General features: G+C 38.6%; 1 protein-coding gene across 1 annotated transcript in view; it reads left to right on the forward strand.

Moving 5' to 3' along the window:
• plxna2 (plexin A2) overlaps window positions 1-19,426 on the forward strand; it is a 418,092-nt gene that overhangs the window by 391,986 nt on the left and 6,680 nt on the right. Inside the window, exons 28-32 of the mRNA XM_055223276.1 lie at window positions 10,125-10,224; window positions 15,356-15,546; window positions 16,337-16,506; window positions 17,727-17,939; window positions 18,892-19,042. Coding sequence (XP_055079251.1) covers window positions 10,125-10,224; window positions 15,356-15,546; window positions 16,337-16,506; window positions 17,727-17,939; window positions 18,892-19,042 — 825 coding nt within the window. The remainder of the gene's footprint in view (window positions 1-10,124; window positions 10,225-15,355; window positions 15,547-16,336; window positions 16,507-17,726; window positions 17,940-18,891; window positions 19,043-19,426) is intronic.

Genomic DNA, 19,426 nt, shown 5'->3' on the forward strand with positions numbered 1-19,426 from the left:
CTTGCCGCTGTGCACAGAGTGTCTTAGATGTTAATGTAATTTGAAGGATGAAACACTAAATAATGCACAAACGCTGGTGTTTTCAAAAGACAGACACAAAAATGAGAAAACTAAATCATATCTGAAGGAGCGGTGCAAGAAACACAGACAAAAAACACACATAAATCATTTCATATTGTCATTTGTCAACATAACTCACAGCGGGAAGAGTGACCAGAACTTTTACTCTAGAAAGAATAAAATAAAAAAATAAAAATTAATTAATTAATTAAATTAAATTAAAAAAAAAAACTCAAGTAGGAATAAAATAAATAAAATTAAAAAAATAAATTAATTAAATTAAATAAAATAAACAAAAAACTCAAGTAGGAGTTAAATTATGCTGCAAGAAAAGTACTCTGAAAAGTACCATTTCTTCAAAAAGTTACTTAACTACATGTAACTGAGTAAATGCACTACTCACCTCTGACCATCATTAGCCAAGAGTGGGACAGGACCACACAACACCTCTGACTGTTCAATAGCACATCTAAGAAATGTCATTGATCAGGGATGCTACAGTCCCAGAGCTGAATGAACCAGGGAGTACTTAAGAGGGATATAGGTGCTGCCGGGCATTGTGGGTAAAAGGGAGAGTATAAAACAATGGAGACAAGGTGGTGGAGGGAGAGAGGGAGGAACAGTGGAGCACATTGCACATCATTATAAATAGCTTGATTTGGTGCAGATCAATACAAGGTGTGAAAAATAGGTTGGAAATACACTTGAGAAACCCCACATATTGGCAGATAAGGACGTCTCTTGTGGATCTGAGAATCTAATAAATCAGTTACTAATTACAGAGACCACATTGTATCCCCGTTTGCTATTTTTATTTGGCATTTTTGCAGTGAGGAAAGACAGAACTAGATTGAAATTGTTTTATGCTTACAATGCAACCAAGGTAGTTAATGGTTAAATATTTTCACGTAAAGGTGGAGCAGTGGTTAGTTGTTCAGCCTCACAGCAAGAAGGTCCTGGGTTCGACTTCTAGGCAGTTTGCATCATCTCCCTGTGCCGGCGTGGGTTGTCTCTTACCACTAAAAACATGTACAAATGGATTCCCTTTGGGGCCTGCACTCCCTTGAAAAAGATATTCCAAATCCCAGTGGGATTATCCTGGTTAAATAAAGAATAAATCAGTTTGTGTTTTACTTTTGGAAGTAAAACATGACACTAAACCTCAGCATTTGGGGACAATAGCTAGTGGCTTTTTCACAGTTTAAAAACAGTTTAATTATTCATAAGTTTAGTTTTTCGTAATTAATAATACAGCTAAAATTGTTGCGTGAGACTTTTTCTGAAATATTCTGTGTAATATTTGAAGAGTTTATTTGCAAAAACAGATAAGAGCCATTTGAAAAAGGCGTCGGAGGCTTGCAGTGTACTCTTAGTATAGAAGTATTTCTAAAAGCCAAATGTATTTTACTTCTATTAAAATATAATTCCATACCATCTACAAAATCCACCACACACTTTGTCGCTGCTAATACCCATTTACCTGGGATACAGAATACACACTTCTTAAATACTAATACTAATAAGATGTGAGTCTGGTCACTGGTGAATCCCCCATTTTCAAAGGAGCGTGATTGACAGGTGGATTAGCCAGTCAGGGACAAGCATGGAAAAAAAAGAACAAACATCTCATATTTCTGCAGAATCAATTGGCGAAGCTCTAAACTGTGTTAATCTGTGGTGAGATAAATTTGTTTTATTTGTAAATCATAGGTGACCAATGAGCTCCTGCGTTTCACATGTGTCACTGTAAAAAAAAAAAAGAAACAGATCTGACTGCACGATCACGTTTGACCGGGCTGGAGACGCAACAAAGTAGGTGGGGACCAGACTCATGTCACTCTATATACAAAAATACAGAGAGATCATTTTGGATATACCAGGCAAAATAACTCTAGAAGTTGGTAACAAAAAGAAAGAAAAAAGACAGTTTTTCAAAATGGAAATATCTGTTTTTACTGTTGAACCCATTTGTATTCTCAGTCCATTTATTTCCTGTGATTTCCAAACAAACACCAGTGTATACTTAAGCCTCTGGTTCTCATCGTGCATCATTACTCTATTATTATCATTCCCCTGCTCTGTGTCTGGCCCTTTTTGGTGACTCTATTTGCATTTACCATCTACAGAATGGCAGCTGCAGCCTCACATCTGCCACTTACTCTCACCTCAGCTCATTAGACCCTGGAGTGAGAGAAACTTCACCAGAATAAAAACAAAAAAAAAGAAGAAAAAAACTGAACCTGTGAAATATGCCGAGTGAGAGCTAGCATCACCTTGAGTCCTTGCTAATTCTCCCTTTGCAGACACAGAAGCATTAAAATTTATAGCATCCCGAGAAAGCCCCTCGGCTATTTACCCCTCCACCTGGGAAATAAGGTTTTACATAACCTGGATATGGAAATGCACACCTCCATTGCTGAGTACTACAAACAAATTAAAAACATAAATGTGGACGTTTAGCAGAAGTTAGATGCCTTATTCTGCAAAGTGGCGTTAAGAGTCCAGGAAGGAACCCCCACCGCGAGCTATTTGTGCGTCTTAAAGTCCCCCTCTTGCATATTTAAACTGCAAAAGACTACTGAGGTATTCTTATGAGGATACAATGAACTTCATATAAACATATTGTAAAGTACTAGGCTGGGACTGACCATTTTTAAACTTTTAGGAGCTATTTATACTTGCTATTCATTATATTAAAGGAGCACTAGGTAACATTTTAGGTGGTGGGGATGTGATTGTCTTGTGTGTAATTTTCTTTAGTATGACAGTAGTTATTTGTAGTGTGTTTTTATTGTGTAAAATACATTGAAAAACATGCATTCTTATTGTGAATGAGGTCGATTTTCCGTAGATCTGACCTGTAACTTGGCCTGGTGGCAAAGCAATGATATCTCCAAGAAGAAAAGCAGCAGAAAAGTTGCATACCTTCACTTTCCCTAACATTAGCAACAGGTTTGACTGACAGTGTTGCTAAGTACCTGCTCCGTGCTAAACCAGAGGAGCGAGCGGAAAGGGGCGTTACCTTCAACAGCCTCACTCCGGATTGGCTCTTTGGTTGCTATGATACTCGCAGTTGGACATCCAAATATGAAACTAACCTCAATTAACTTCATTTGACTGGAGCCGAACGCTATGAGTGACGTCACACTCCCTTAGTCAATTTCGTTTTACAATCTATGGTTTATCTGTAGGAGGATAGTGGAACACCTACAAAGAACCCAATAGCATAAAGTGGATATGAAGACTTTGGATATGCAGATTTAGTGGAAGATTATACATTGGTAAGGATTTAACCCACAACCTTGCAGAAGATTCAAAATTAAAATCCACTGTTGAAGCTATAAATAGTAGAGCTTTTCATTTTTGCAGCGGTCAAAGGGCTTCACATCAAGGAACCACATACACTTTTGTAACCAGACACTGGGAAGGACACAACAACGGTATTCACCAACGGGAGCGGGACTCAAACTACCAACTCTACGTCTAATAGAGGCGCTGTCCTTCATCTCAGAGATACAGCAATAATCTCAAAGTTAGTTAATACTTTGTTGTTTTTAAAGGTCCTATATTACACAAATTGGATTATTGTGAGCTTTAAGCCATGTTATAATGTTGTTTCCTCATCAAAAACATATCTAGAGTTGTGTTTTGTTTCATTTACACCTTTTTGAGGAACCCTTTTATTAGTCTGTCTACATCTCCAAAGCTCAAAATGCTCTGTTCCACCTTGTGATGTCATGTAGTGGTATTTTTCAAGTTAACATCCAGATTACAACTTTACCCTCTGGCCCGCTCCCTCTTTCCATACCATTCCAATTCTCATGACGGACACTGCGATACAAAGCCCACCCTATCCACCCAGCCCACCCTGGAGCTTTGGGACACTGACGGTGGGATAGGGCATGTGCGGAGGGGGGGCAGTCACGGTCCTCGCTCCAGGCTTCGCTCTATCTCTGTGTGCGGACGGTGTATAGGAAAAAAAAGCGCATCCCTTTTCCATCCTGCCCACCAGTCTGCTCCCGTCTGCTACTTCTAATGAAAGGACGTTATCAGGCACAGCTAGCCCCCGCTCGTCTTATCTCACCTCCGCACTATCAGAGCAGCACCTGTGTGGATTATCCCTGAAGGACCAATCACGCGGCTTCAATCATTTACTCTATCACAAGGCTCTATCGCCAATGTAGCCTCTCTATCACGTCCCCAAAAAAAAAGAAAGAAAAAAATGAGGTGTCAAGAAAAGATGAGCGACACAGACCCTATTTCATGCTTCCTCTAAAGAAACGCTATCGCAGGAGGAGGGCAGACACGTCGGGTTAGCTAGGTTTATTAGAGCTAGTCTGCGGATTGTTGAAAGGGAATTAGGTGAGGAAATGAAGGGAGTCAAAGGGCAGAGGAGGAGATGGGATTTTTGGGAGGTTAGAGTGATTGATTTTGATGTTATCGGAGGGACTTTGAAAGGAGAGGAGGGGGAGTGGCAGAGTGGTTAGTGCATGGCAATGTGGGTTCACTTCAGGTAGTGCACATGCTTGTAGACCAAAGGCATGTGTATTGGTGTACTGGTTGGAAGATGTGATGCAATATACTACTGATTAAAGGTGAACGAGGAAAATGAATCACAATATTTCGCCAACAGAAATTTGCTCAAACCTGCTTTTAAATGTATTAAATTAGCTTCAAGTATCAGACAATTGACTGAGAAATGACCCTTAGAGGTAGGGTGAGGAGCTCAGTCACACAGGAGGAGCTCGGAGTAGAGCCACTGCTCCACCACATTGAGAGGAGCCAGCTGTGGCAAGTACAGAATTGCTACTTTACTATTTGGAGCATATCTGTGTAATCCCTCAGTCCTCAGTACTTTTGGCTTTTGCTACTTGGGACATAGACAACGACATGTATATTGCTTATTTCCAAATGTATATATCTTAAAAGGAGCATTCACAATAATACTGACATTTTTGATATGTTTCTGCTTCTACTATTATTATTATTAACAATTTGTGGAGAAATACCTAAAAAACGTCAAAGTAATTAAGGTAGTAACATAAGTAAAGAGTGTGATGTGATAGAAAGGGCATCTGGGTTATGGTTGGCTATGGATAACCTGGAAAACATAGTCTGTATAAAGAAGTGGACTAAGTGAGTGTGACGTCACCCACAGCGTTTGGCTCCAGTCAAATGAAGCTCATCGAGGGTAATGGTTATTGGGGTGAATTTAGAGCGAAGTTCCATATTTGGAATTCTAACCGTGAGGATCTTAGGGCCAAAGAGCCAGTCCGGAGCGAGGCAGTTGAAAGTAACGCCCCTTCCCTCATGCTTAGCAACACTGTCAATCAAACCTGTTGCTAACGCTCATGGGAGTGACCTCGAGGAAAGAAGGCGCCTGATTTGTTTGTTATTAATGTTCGTATCTTGATTTATGAACAAAATGGTGGAATAAAAACCTCAGGATCATGTAGAGTGGGTTAGTATGAACATTTTAAGACCAAAATGACGAGAGGGGCAGCTATTTTTCAATGTAAAGTGAATAGGAGCCAGAGTGGATGGAGTCAGAAGTGCGCCCATGGTCACTTCCTATTTGGAATAGGGCGACTAGCATGTTAGCTATGTCCGTTTATTTATACAGTCTACGCTTGAAAATGATTGTAGCTTCCAAAACAAAAGAAAATTTGCTATAATAGATCCACTTTGATCCACTTTAGGCGCATAATTGTTGGGGCTATGATTATGCTCCATTTAAAAACAAAACACAAAATCTACTCAATTATAGTGATGTAAGTATCTGTGGTTACTGACTATTCATCCCTCAGCAAAATGAATCAATACTGAATGGAAAAAACACAAGATCTTTCCCAAAAAAAACCCAAGTTGTACCATATGTTAACTCCTCACAACAGACGGGGACAAACAGCTAAACTAGAGTGCTCCTCGGTCTCTCTCATGCTAATTCTCATGAAAGGATTTGAACACAGCTCTTCGTTTCAAACCAAAATGAGTTTAGAGTCGTTTTGTCGCTGTGTTCTTTTCAGGAATCCCTCTCGGAGTCTGGCATTTGTCTTTTGTTTTTTCCTGTTTTCGCTGCAGAATTCCCTCCTCTGGCTCTTCTGAAAATGCCAACCAACAAGGCACTCGTGTTGTGGCTTCTGGGAGAGAGTTATAAGTCCTGTTCTGTTTCCGAGCAGGATATTTTAGTGTTGGACCACAAGGAAAATGGTTAGGAATAATTTGAAGATGTGTTTTTATAGGTCTACTCGTGTAATTTCTCATTGTAGTGGTAAGCCAGTGTACTGTTTAGGAAACGCTTTAATTTAGTTAGACAAGACTAACTACTTTTTTGTATTATATAACGATTTACATAGAATTACAGGGTCAAAACGTTTTTGCCCGCTAACCACAAGGTCTCTGGTTTGATCCTTGTTTGTGGACATACTGTTTCTGGGGAAAGCACTTATCCCAAATTGTCTACAACTTAAAAACAACTTGCCATAGCTACAACAAGTTAACAAATTACTACCATGAGATGATGAAACTTTAAAAATATATTTCTTTGTTAAGGACGACCTATTCAGCTGCTCTAAAAACGTAAAGTTGTACTGTGTAACTTTTCTGGTGAACACTACCTGCTTGTCTCCATGGAAATGTTACTGCTAAAAACAAAAACAAACATAAAAAATAACTGTATAGGCCAATTTAAAACATTAAAATAACAAGTGCACATGTGAGTATAAATGTGTATAATTATGAATGTTCCGCAGTATGGCATTATTAAACTGATCTATGTAGAATTTATTTCATCAAGGATTGTTATTGTTCAAAAATACACTGAAAAACGTTACATTCTATCACCGAACAGGCTTGCCTTTCCACAGACATTGACATCGTCTGGTAGTGTGAACATGGGCAAGTTTAATGACATACTGTGGAACATTCTAGGTAAATCACGTGATGGCAGTCTCTGAAATTAACAGTTCAAATTTAACCTGAAAAACTACCATTTAAATGAGTTAACAAGGATAAATGACGCAGAAGGCAGACCTGACATCACTTTTGTAATGTTCATATTAAGCGCAACCTTAAAAATCACTTCTCCAATTTCACTTTTATATTTCAAAACTCCCTTTTATTTGAGCAGATCACCCAACTTTCTTGCTTGTGAAGTCTCTTGCGTCAGAGCCAAAGGTAAGTGACAGGAGCAGATCAGAGAGAGCCCAGTTCTTTGTAAATGTGAACCTTTTGGAGGGAAAAAGTTCTGATTCTCCCAGAGCTCTGTGTCTCTCTTTGACTGAATCTCTGCACTAATGCTATTATTATTATTACTGTGTTCCCCATTTACAGCTTTTATCTGCAGTGAATAGAACATAAGGTACTCCAAGCTCTCTATGGAAAAGTAACTCTACTTAAGCAAAATCTTTCCCATATTTTCTTCACTGTGTGACTGTGTGAGGGATTCTTCTGTTGTATTGTCTGTATATTGTCTATACTGTTGCTATGGTTTCCTTGCTTATTTATATTTACTTATTTTGACGTACTATGCAGCTTTTCTGGAGGGTCTGCCGGAAGTGTCACAGTATGTCATTAAACTATCTGTATGAATACCAGCACATGACACCACCAGGATAAGTTTCCAGTTAGATCTATGGAGAGGCGAGCCCACTTCCTGTATTCTCTGTTGTTGCTATGAGTCAGTGGAATAGTTAAAGCCAAATGAGATTATAACATGCACAAGTTTTCAAAAGTTTGCACATGTGACAAAGAATTGGCTAATATCAAGGCAAGTTTGTACCCATGAGTGAATGTGTATGAAAGAAAGAGGATTTGTATATCTGAAACTGACTGATTGTGTGTGTGTGAATAAATTGGTATGGTTGTGTATGTGTGTGTGTGAACTGAATGTTTTTAGAAATGGCATATTTTAGGGGCGAGATGTGTTGTATTAGATGTATGTATAATATGTTTACAGGTCTTTCATCCATCTACACCAAACTGTTACTTTGACTTAAACATCAGCCTGTCCAGGGACGACAGGTGGAAATTAGTACTTCTGCTTTCCTGGGGTTTTTTTTTTGTGTGTGTGTTTTTTTAAGGTTAATGTATTGTTGTGCACTGTCTCTGTTCAAATAAAAGCATGCCATACCATATTATGTAATTGGAAATGCAAGATCCACTAGTTTAATGCTGTACTGTGGAACATTCCAGGCAATTCAATAGCATTTTCATGAAGACACTCAGAAAAGTTATATAGTGTATGTTTAACCATAGAAACCCAAGAAAATATGTAAATCTGCATAAATATTTCAATTCCTCTAGAGTTAGCTTTTTGCATTATAAATCTGTGTAAAAATATGACATAAAACAAGTATGTGTTTTAGTTTATCCACCTTAAATAGGCTATTTTTGTTATTTAGGATAATCCGTCTTTGAACAGGAATGGGGCATTTAGACGTCATTTATCTCAAATTTATAACTCCATCCTCAGATCTAAATCAAAACAAGGAAAACAATAGTGATAGCCAGTATGCTAATAGATGTGAGAGCAGCCATTAGGGGCCTGAATGATTATGCAAAGAGCAGACTTAGCTAACAAACAGACACTATAAACAAACAGGTGTGTTAGTTTCAGTGTAGTTTGCTCCTCCTTTCAGACAAATATAAGGCAATTGTCTAACATCAATCTGACCAGAACTGAAAAAGTTGCTTGGATGAAAAAAACGTTTTCACTCAAAAAACGTTTTGTCCAGTTGACAGAATAAAACTTTTCTTTTGCTATAGTTTATCTAATGCACATTTTCTTGAGATACACATATCAATTTAAAAATCAATCAGGAAAAAGCAAACAAAACATTTGAAATGATTTTGGACTGTGTTCTGTTTCCCATTGTTCTGTTTGCTGTTTGTAGCCAGCAGCTTTTGTGGAGCGCAGTTGTTTTCACTTAAGTCTGTACTGTGCATTTCTGTAGGGCGCAATCATGTTGTTACTATTGTAAACACAAAAGTCCTTTTGGCTGCTCTGGGTCTGTTTTTGGGCCTGGAATCATTTTGCATTGGTAATATTGCTTGTGTTTACTTTAAGTTGAAGTTTTTGTAGTAACCCTGCTTTACATTTTAGGCAGCTTGGGACACACAGAAACCAAACTCTATTCTTGCAAGAAATATCACTATTTATCATCCACAAACTTGCCATATTATTTGTATCATGTATTTTGTTGAATAAAGGCACCACTTTCTGAAACAATTGTGAAAAAACTACTTTGTTTCTGCTGAAAGAGAAGATATTGAACTTTGTGCCAGTTTTTGTTTCACGTGGATAGACCAAAAAATTACAATGACCCAAAAATTAACCATAAAATAAATAAAAGATCAACAAAGCTGTAATCCAGTGGTAAAATGTAACAAAGTAAAAGTAGTAATGTACTGTAATTAAGTAAAAAAAAAAAACAATTAGGTATCTGTACTTTACTTTTTACTTTTACTTCACTACATTTGAGAGCAGTATCTGTACTTCCTGCTCCACTATATTTTTGAACAGGACTGAAAAGTGAAAGTATTTTTATTATTGTCTCAGACCTGCTGAAAAGTCTGAGGGATTTATTTTTAACATGCTCGTAGTTTGAGCAAACAGAAATATACAAATAAAAACAGCTAGAGAAAACTATTGATTCAGATGTTTCTGTTGAGCAAAATTCAGCACAAATCTGCATCAAAATCACCACATTTGACGCTTTATTAGATCTAAAAACCTGCGTGAAATACTTTTTACTCTGGAGGTACATTTTTAAAGGGGTACTTTAACTTTTACTTGAGTATTTTTCCACCACTGCTGCAATCTGACAGTTAAACAGCACATCCCACCATTCAATTCTCACCAGCTTTATAGAGATTCTAAGATGTTGAACACAACTTATTCCCCCAAAAATGAAGATCTTTTCAATATCTTGTCAATTATATCTGAGCCTAGCGTGTATTTCAACACTAACAACACATAACAACACATATGATGAAGTAATAATAATTCTACTATAACTTTAGATTGAACTTTTAAACATGCCACATTTGTTTTGTGTCCTTAGGTGTCCGATCGCTGTGTTGTGGCCCTAGTTCCCAAACAGACCTCCTCCTATAACATCCCATCCTCGGCCAGCATGTCCCGCTCCTCCATCAGCAGATACGGTGAGTACGGTCCCATTATACACGGGTACATTGGGCTCTTGGATGGACATGCAGTACCACATAGACAGCATGCTCACTTTGTTACGACCTGGTCTAACTTCAATATTATGCTAAATTGACTAAAAACAAGCTTTACTTTAGAGATGTTACGCCTTTATCTGGAATTTTTGGTCACGGTTTGATCCCAATTTACCGCTCTTCCGGTCCTGTTCAAGTCTTGGTTTAGTCCTGGTCTAGTTCAGGTTTTGTTAACTTTTTAAACGGTCAAAGCTACATTTTTATATCGCGCTTTTCCAACCTTCAAGGCACTCAAAGTACTTTAAATCAACGAACCACTCACCCTTTCACACACACATTCATACACCAGTGTACACAGACACTGGGGGCGAGGTGGGTTAAGTGTCTTGCCCAAGGACACGACAACAGTGTTCTTCTGTGGCAGCTGGAATCGCACCTCCAACCTGTGGGTATATGGATCTGACAGCGATGTTTATATTGAAAGTGGGATTCAAACCGGCAACCTTTAGATCAGTGGACAAACACTCTACTAAACTGAAGTACTGTCTTTACGGGAATGTTCCAAAGTCAAATGTATCTATCGCCACGGAGACGAGCAGGCAGGTGACGCAGGTTTGTGGGAAGGCGAGGCTTTACGCGGCAAGAATACACGTTTTGAGGTATTTCAGAGCAATTACAAGCTCCTACAAAAACAATAGATACGTTTAATACCGTAACATTTCAGAACGTTTCAGACAAAGCATCCACATCTCCACGGAGACGAGCGACATTACACAGCGCACCTTTGTAGACGTTTAGAGCTGCAGTTCACAACCGCTCTAGTGTGACTGTTAATAGGTGTATTATTCTAAGTGAGGTGGCATTTACACAATCAAATCAGCTCTCAGTTTAAATCCATCTCCTGCATTTTTACATCTCGTCACAGTCCTCCCACTCGCGGTGCCGCTGCCAAATTTGACTCGGGCGCTAGACTCTCCCTCTCTCTCCTTTTTAGCTTCCATCGCGTGTCTTGTGATAGCTAATTATTCCGTGTGAATGATACTTAACATAAACATAGGAAAATGAGTGAGCGCGGCCTATTATAAGAGGTGTGAAAAGAACAATAGTGACTTAATACCAAAACAGCAACGCTTTTCTCTACTGGGCTATTAGACGTCTTATTTACCCGCATTAAAACAGAGGACGGCCGCTCTGAAATGTGAAATAATGAAGGCTTTATCTAAGTTTATCTAAGATGACCTTTAGGAAATTGGACAGTCGCCGCCTTTGTAAATGAAGTGACTAAAAGATCGCGGAACAAGTTTGGAGGAGAGTAATTGGGGCAGAAAATCAAAGTTAAAATGGCTTCATGGTCATGTAGATGTTTGTAAGGAGGAGGAGACTTGTACAGCTGGTAGAGTGTTGATCTGAAGGTTGCCGGTTTGAATCCCGCTCTCGATATAAACATCATTGGTAGAGCGGACTCACAGGTTGGTGGTGCGATTCCGGCTCCCAGAGATAAATGGTGGTGCTGTGTCCTTTGGCGAGATACTTAACCCACCTTGCTTTGAGGGTCTTGAAGATGGAAAAAATGTGACCATGTGACCGCTCACAGGTGTTAAAAGTACTTCTATCGTAAATGTTTATTTTGAATCACATATTCCTGAAGTCTCAGCGTTTAGTAGAAATAAACAAAAACATTATCATTGAGTAGTCGGTCAGTAATCTTTATTTAGCCCTAATGTATACACAGAGTAGTTTGTACAAATCAGAAATAATCCTATTGAATGAAAAAGAAAATGTGTTTCATACTTTGCTATTGAAAAAGCTCCAACTGAAAAAGCACAGGAGCAAACACGCAGAACTGTATGTTTTTGCCTTGACTGTAGAAAATTGTTTACAAACAGGTTGACCCTTGACCCTGGGCTGTCCTAGTGTAGTAGGAAATGCACAGGGCATTTATTACAATTTCTTTATTCCTTTACTGGATTATGGAGATATAATGTACTGTAGATGCAGACTTTAGCCTCTGCTTTGAAACCTTTAGACACGCTCTTTCACTCTGCCCTTCGTTTCATTACAGGTGATGAATTTCATTGTGTCTCGCTGGATAAATAAAGAATAAAATATAACAAAATATTGAGCTTCATGTGGAATAGGAGATCAAATGCAGTACATGACCTTTAAATCTTACTTTCAACTGTGTTCGCAAGAAATGTTTCATCTATAGCTGTCATTGGCTCTGTCCTTGACCAATCAGAAAAAGTTTTACAACCAAAAAAAACACATAAACTGCCTGAAACGTGAGGCTAACGGTACAGCGGTTCCTCCATTTGAAAGTCCTCTTGCCTCGGTATTGTTTAGCCTGTCCTTTGAAGCCGGTGGAGATGGATCTTTACTGCGATCCTCAGATCCTTAATCTCCAGAGAACATTCTGCCAAGACGAGAATATTCCGACTAATTAGAGTAAGTCCGATCGGCGCGAGTCCGAGTGCGCTTCAGTGTGTGAGCGGAGAGGAGCCGGGCTGGAGGAGGATGTACGCACCAGAGAGGCCATTTCAGTGCTTAGTGAATTAGCAGTCCTTTTGATGCATTGATTACAGGGTGACAGACTTGTGTACAGCGGGATTTTGGCACAATGTAGCAGGACGAGACCAATTATGAGTCTTTTAAGAGGAGCCAGGCACAAGCAGCACAGTTACACAGAAACACGGAGGGCGCTGTATGGATGTTTGGAAAGGGACCAGACGCATTTGTAGAGGCTGTAGCTGTAGAAAAGGGTGCTTCGCTCAGCTCGACTCACCCTAATCTGATGTTTGGTTCGCCAATCAACCATAAATGATCTACTTGTCTACGTTTGTAACCTATATTTTATGTTATGCCCATCAAAATAAAGCGACTGTACAGATCGTGTTTAATAAATTGGGATACAGTACTCAAAACCACACAGAGAAACAGATATTGCCAAGTTGTAGAGGTGTAAAGGTGCACTGTGTAACTTCTCTGGTGAGTGGAAAGCATAGAATGTATATATAAATGCTAACCCGCTAGCCGCCAGATTGCAAAGAGAAAGTGGGTGCGTTTCCTGCTCTATCAACTCCAATCAGCTCCAGTTCACTTTCTATTGAAAACAGTCACCTCTACCTCCATATTTGCCGTTGTCAGGCTCGTCATTTTGGTCTTAAAATGTTTGTTATTAATGTTCATATCTTGATTTACGGACACAACAGTGAAACAAAATAAACAAATAAAGCGCCTTCTTTCCCCAAGGTCGCTCCCTCTATCATTAGCAACAGCGTTTGATTGGCAGCGTTGCTAAGTGCTCGCTCCAGATTTAACCAATGTTGGGGACAGGTAGGGGCATTACCTTCAACAGCCTCGCTCCAGATTGGTTCTTTGGTTGCTAGGATACTGCCAGACGGAATTTCAAATATGGAACTCGACTCCATTTTCGCCACTGTAACTCCTCACCTTGATGAGCTTCATTTTGGTTAGAACTGAATAAAATGGGTGACGTCACACTCACTTTATACAGTCTGGGATGCAGAGTCCGTATCCTGCTTCGAGATGTTATAGCGTTGCCTGAAATGTTCCATAGTATTGCATTAAACATATCCAACAGGCCAAGTTACAGGTAAAGAATGTAAGTTTTTCAGTTGAAGTTTTTCAAGGTTTTTCTTTTAGTGGTAACGTCCCTGCAGTAGATACACTGACCCATGTGAACTGCTGTATGCATGTTCTTTTTTATGCTACTATCTGTGACTGCAAACAGAACTGCCCCCTGAACTGAACCTAATGTCATACTGTGGAACATTTTAAACAAAGGCGTGACATCTCCAAAAAACTATTGCTAAGTACTGGCTAGCTGCTTTAAGTTCAAAGCCAGATAACGCCTAGTTTGCTGATTTATATTAACTTCTTTATAGTTATTGTAAACACATTATTTCTCGGTAGCTTATGTACACGGCAAAAATATGTGTTTAGAGATAAAACTGCAAAGTCTACCTCCCGTAACATTCCATAAAATCCTCTCTTTACTCGGTATATGAGGGGCAAGAACCACGTTTGGACAGAATTTTAAGCAGTCTTCTTCACTTTGGTGCGTAGCCAGATACCACAACATCCTGTAGCTCTCATAACTGAGTGATGAAATTAACCCCACGTTTGTAATTTCCTGCTCTCTGCCTTCGAGGATTAATTTTCAAAATGAGCCACAGTGAACGGAGCAAAAATCTGTCTGTGCGGTGTAGTGGTGGAATCTGCATGTCGGATTGAAACAGCTCTTTACCCCCGAGCGGTGTTCTGAATCATTTGGTGTTTGTGCTAATTGAGGATGTTTTTGTTTAAATTAAGGTCTCATATAATTCTTAACTGTTTTTTTGTAAATTAGAAAATTGATAACATGGCATTAGTTTCACTTACCTTGTGCATTCCAAGCATCCTAATTATTCACCATAATGAGTTTACAAATGCTTTTTACAACTTCCAGAGACCAGAGCGGTGTTAATAGTAAATTGCATGCTAACACGCACTTCCTGATTATATGATAATGCAAACAACGCTTTATAATTAGATGCAGACAGTACACAGTGGACTTATTTTGACCTCAAGAGCTACTTACACAATATATGTGAGACCATAGACTGTATATATAAATGGACATTGCTAACCTGCTAGCCACCACGTTCCATTGACTTTGGCTCCAGTTCACTTTACATTGGAAAACTGTCATTTCTTTCTCCATAACTGCTGCTGTTGTTTTGGTCATTTTGGTCTTAAAATGCTCATACGATCCTGGTATTTTTATTTTGCTATTGTGTCTGTAACTCAAGATATGAACTTTAATAACAGACAAATAAGGAGCGTTCTTTCCCCGAGGTTGCTCCTACTAGCGTTAGCATTTCATTTGACTGGAGCCGAACGCTGTGGGTGACATCACATTCACTTAGTCCACTTCTTTATACAGTAAGTAAGTGAGTAAATTGTCTATAATAAACATATTTTAAATGGTTGCAAAAAGAGACTTATTTGGGGTTTCTGTTATTTTCCAACTGTCAATCAATAACTATTACAACAAAGATTAAAAAGACATTTACCAGATAAAAGTATAAACTCTGTTCCTCGTGTTTTTCAGATTCCTCGTTCCGTTACACGGGCAGTCCTGACAGTATGCGGTCCCGAGCTCCCATGATCACCCCAGACCTGGAGAGCGGGGTGAAGGTGTGGCATCTGGTGAAGAACCACGAGCACGGAGACCAGAAGGAGGGGGACCGCGGCAGCAAGATGGTGTCTGAGATCTACCTCACCAGACTGCTCGCTACTAAGGTGAGAAAAAAGAGTTTAAATCAAAATAAAAGAATGAATACTTTGGGTTTTTACTGATGTCTTTGTGTCATTATAAACCTCCCATGTTTTTTAAGTGCAAATGACTTTTCTCTTTTTTTTACCATGACTTTGTTTTGTGGAATAGTACATTTAATATATTTTATAGTTTTAGTTAAGTAGCATAGAAGTTTGTGAAGAAAAGTTGCAGGACGTAACACTAAGTTCTATAAAGGAATCCCCCATCTATCCTCATCAATACGCAAAAAATCCATTAAAATGTCAGTCATTACTTACGCAAAAAGAGCAGAATAAGTGTCCTCTGGTGAAGTATTTATTTAATTTGTGCCGTGTTTAACATGTTGTCAGTGACATCCACACACAGCTCCCTGTCCACTGCTTTATATTTACATATTTATTCATTTTAGCGTGACTTGGCAAAAACCTCATAGAGATAAAACTGGACAGGAAGTAGTGACGTTAACGGTGAGTTTTGCCAGGAGCTGTTGCGTGCAGAGCCAATTTGCTGTTTTACTGTCAGAATGCTGATATTTTGACCTGTTTTTTTTGGGGGGGTTTTTTTGTTAATCTGCCTAATATCACGATCCACATGAAAGAAAAACGAGCACAAACGTCAACATTTTATGGAGTTTGACAAGGTTGTTTTTGAATAATCATATTACAAGTTTGTTGGCCTATAATCGCTAACAAATACTCATCTAGTTTAACAGTTATAGCTTTTCTGATTTCGATTTTTCTTTCCCATTCACATAAATAACATTCTTTTCTCCAGGGTACACTGCAGAAGTTTGTGGATGACTTGTTTGAGACGTTGTTCAGCACGGTGCACAGAGGAAGCACGCTCCCATTGGCCATCAAATACATGTTTGACTTCCTGGACGAGCAGGCGGACAGACACGGCATCCATGACACTGATGTGCGACACACGTGGAAGAGCAACTGGTGAGGACTGCTTTATGTCTCCCTCCACTCTGCCGCTCTCAACCCCTGTTTATACTGTATTCTACAATCAGCTGAATCACATAAGCTCAAAATGTTTTTAATATACATGGACCTGACGCATGAGTGGTTCATTAGTGTAACAGCTGCCAAATCGTGACCAAAATTGCTATAAAAATTGTACAATGAGACTTATGATAGTAGTGACCTTTAAGTTTTCAATATCTTTTTTCTCTTATTTCTGTACATGCACATAGAGTTTTGTGCAGTGGTGGAACATAAAAGTAAAGTAAAAGTATTGAAGTACTGTACTTAAGTTGAAATTTTGTGTCTGTACTTTACTTAAGTACATTTTAAATTGGATATTTTTTACTTTTATGTTAGTACATTTGAGAGCAGGTATCTGTACTTTCTGCTCCACTAGGGTTGCAAAGTAAAAATATTTTTCATTATTGTTTGAGATCTTCTGAAAAGGCTGAGGTCTTATTTTTAACACGTTCATAATTTGATCAAACAAAAATTGACATTAACATCTGAAGCCTTATAAGATCTCAAAATCAACTCAAAACACTTTTACTTTTTACTCTTTAAGTACATTTTAAAGGGGTACTGTAATACTTTTACTTACTTTCATGTGGTATTTTACTTTTTTTGCTCTGATATCTGTACTTTTACTTAAGTAACAAAATAGAGTACTTCTTCCACCACTGGTTTTATGTCTATTGCATTGTTCAGTTCATAATACGTCTAAATTTAGCATATTTTTTTACCTTTTCCACCATCACAACAACTCGTCCCTCAAAAATGGTGCAAAATATTTCCATGGCTTTTGAAGAGAAAAATTAGGAGCTCTGCCATAGCGATTAACAATTTAAAACTAAAAAGTTGCATGTACCAGAAAGCTGAAATTCATGAATAAGTAAAGACAGGGTGAAAGGTTAGTTTGACGACATAGTTAAAGTGCTTCATTGGATGGAGAAAGATGAAAAACTAGAAATATAGCCATAGCAATTAACAATTTAAACAAAATATTATATGTTTTGAAGGGGAAATGTTGCATATAACAAGAAGCTGTAGTAAGGAAGCAGTTAAAGGTTAGTTAGGGCAAATAGTTCAATTGATTTAAGTACCATAACTTTATCTTTATTACTCATATAAATTATACTGACTTATGTTTAACCCATTCCTGTCTGTTTTGTTGTTTTTTGTTTGTTTTTTTGCAGCCTCCCATTGCGTTTCTGGGTGAATGTGATCAAAAACCCTCAGTTTGTGTTTGACATCCATAAGAGCAGTATCACAGACGCCTGCCTCTCTGTGGTCGCTCAGACGTTCATGGACTCCTGCTCCACCTCCGAGCACCGTTTGGGCAAAGACTCGCCCTCCAACAAGCTGCTCTACGCTAAAGACATCCCCCATTACAAGAGCTGGGTGGAGAGGTACAGTAACACTCTTTCACTGCCCCTCCACACAAAGCAGAACGAGGTTATTTACTGCATAATGTGTCTGTGGTTATGATGGTAGTCGTCGATGTGATTATGGTGAATCCCACATGCTCGATTCAAAGTGGTAGAAAACACTGCAATGGAAAAAAGATTCTCGAGTTAAAATGACTTGAATTCTTGATTTGTGTTGCGTTTATTATTGTTTATAAGTGTTTCTTTGGGTTACTTCTAGTTTTAGTTTCAAACTGTGGTATAGTTATTGTGAAGCCCTAGTTTAGACCAAGAATAGCCCAAAATATTTGCCTGGGATCCTGAATACACACTTCTCCGATACCTTATGTAGATCTGAGTCTGGTCACTGGTGGATCTCCTCCTTTTTTGAATAGGTGTGATTGACAGTTGGATTAGCCAATCAGGGACATGCATGGTCCGTTCACATTGGAAATAATAAAGGAAAAAATATAACAGGGGAAAACTGAAAAAGATCACGAAATCAATGAGTGAAGCACTAAAATGTGTTCGTCTGAGGTACGATAAATGAGATTTTCTTTGTAAATCATAGTTAACCAATGATCTCCTTTGTTCGCTGACAAAAACAGCAATCAGCAAAGAGATTTGAGAGGCAATGGAGGCTGACTGATATAATTTTGGATTTGACAGTTAAGTCCTTATGTTGACCTGGTTTAGATTTGACTCTTGGACGGCCACACATTTTCTCAGGTAGTTTTACTGATTGAGGTAGAAAAGATCGCTTCTTCCATCAATTCTTATGATATGTTATACAATTTCCTTGAGCTAATATACTCATTTACGTAACTAAAGAAATATTTCACAAGTTTATGCAAGTCAATATATCAAAAAGTCAGAACTTCTCAAATCAGTTTTTTGCTGTGTGCCATTATGTGTTTTTATGTATTCTGTAACGCCCCCTGTCTTCTTCCTTCAGGTACTACGCAGACATAAACCGTCTGCCTGCCATCAGTGATCAGGACATGAACGCGTATTTGGCAGAACAGGCCCGACTCCACTCCTGCGACTTCAACATGCTCAGCGCTCTGAACGAGATCTACTCCTACGTCAGCAAATACAGTGAAGAGGTGAGGAGAGGCTCAAGAAAACCAGTACAGACGCTTTAGAGGGCAGGGCTGGGCTGTGGGAATATGGAGAACATGTCTAAAAGGCAAAATCATCAACTTATTCTGGATATCTACGGTACTTTCACATTTAAAAATCACACTGCTAACACACTAGAGTCAAACCAAGAGCGATGTAGTAGTATTTCTCAATTTGTTTAAAAATAGTCAAGGCGGTTGTGTAAAAAGTAGTGCAAATGATTTAAAAGATACATATTTTGGTCAACAGCAGTACAACTCCATTTCAGATTTTTTTCTTATGAATCTTGCGTTTTTATGTTTGTCTGCTCAAAGCTGATGCTTGAATTTGAAAAGTTAAGTCAGAATGTTACCACTAACAAGGTCAAT

This window comes from Periophthalmus magnuspinnatus, chromosome 7 (assembly GCF_009829125.3).
Source record: "Periophthalmus magnuspinnatus isolate fPerMag1 chromosome 7, fPerMag1.2.pri, whole genome shotgun sequence".
Classification (NCBI taxonomy): domain Eukaryota; kingdom Metazoa; phylum Chordata; class Actinopteri; order Gobiiformes; family Gobiidae; genus Periophthalmus; species Periophthalmus magnuspinnatus.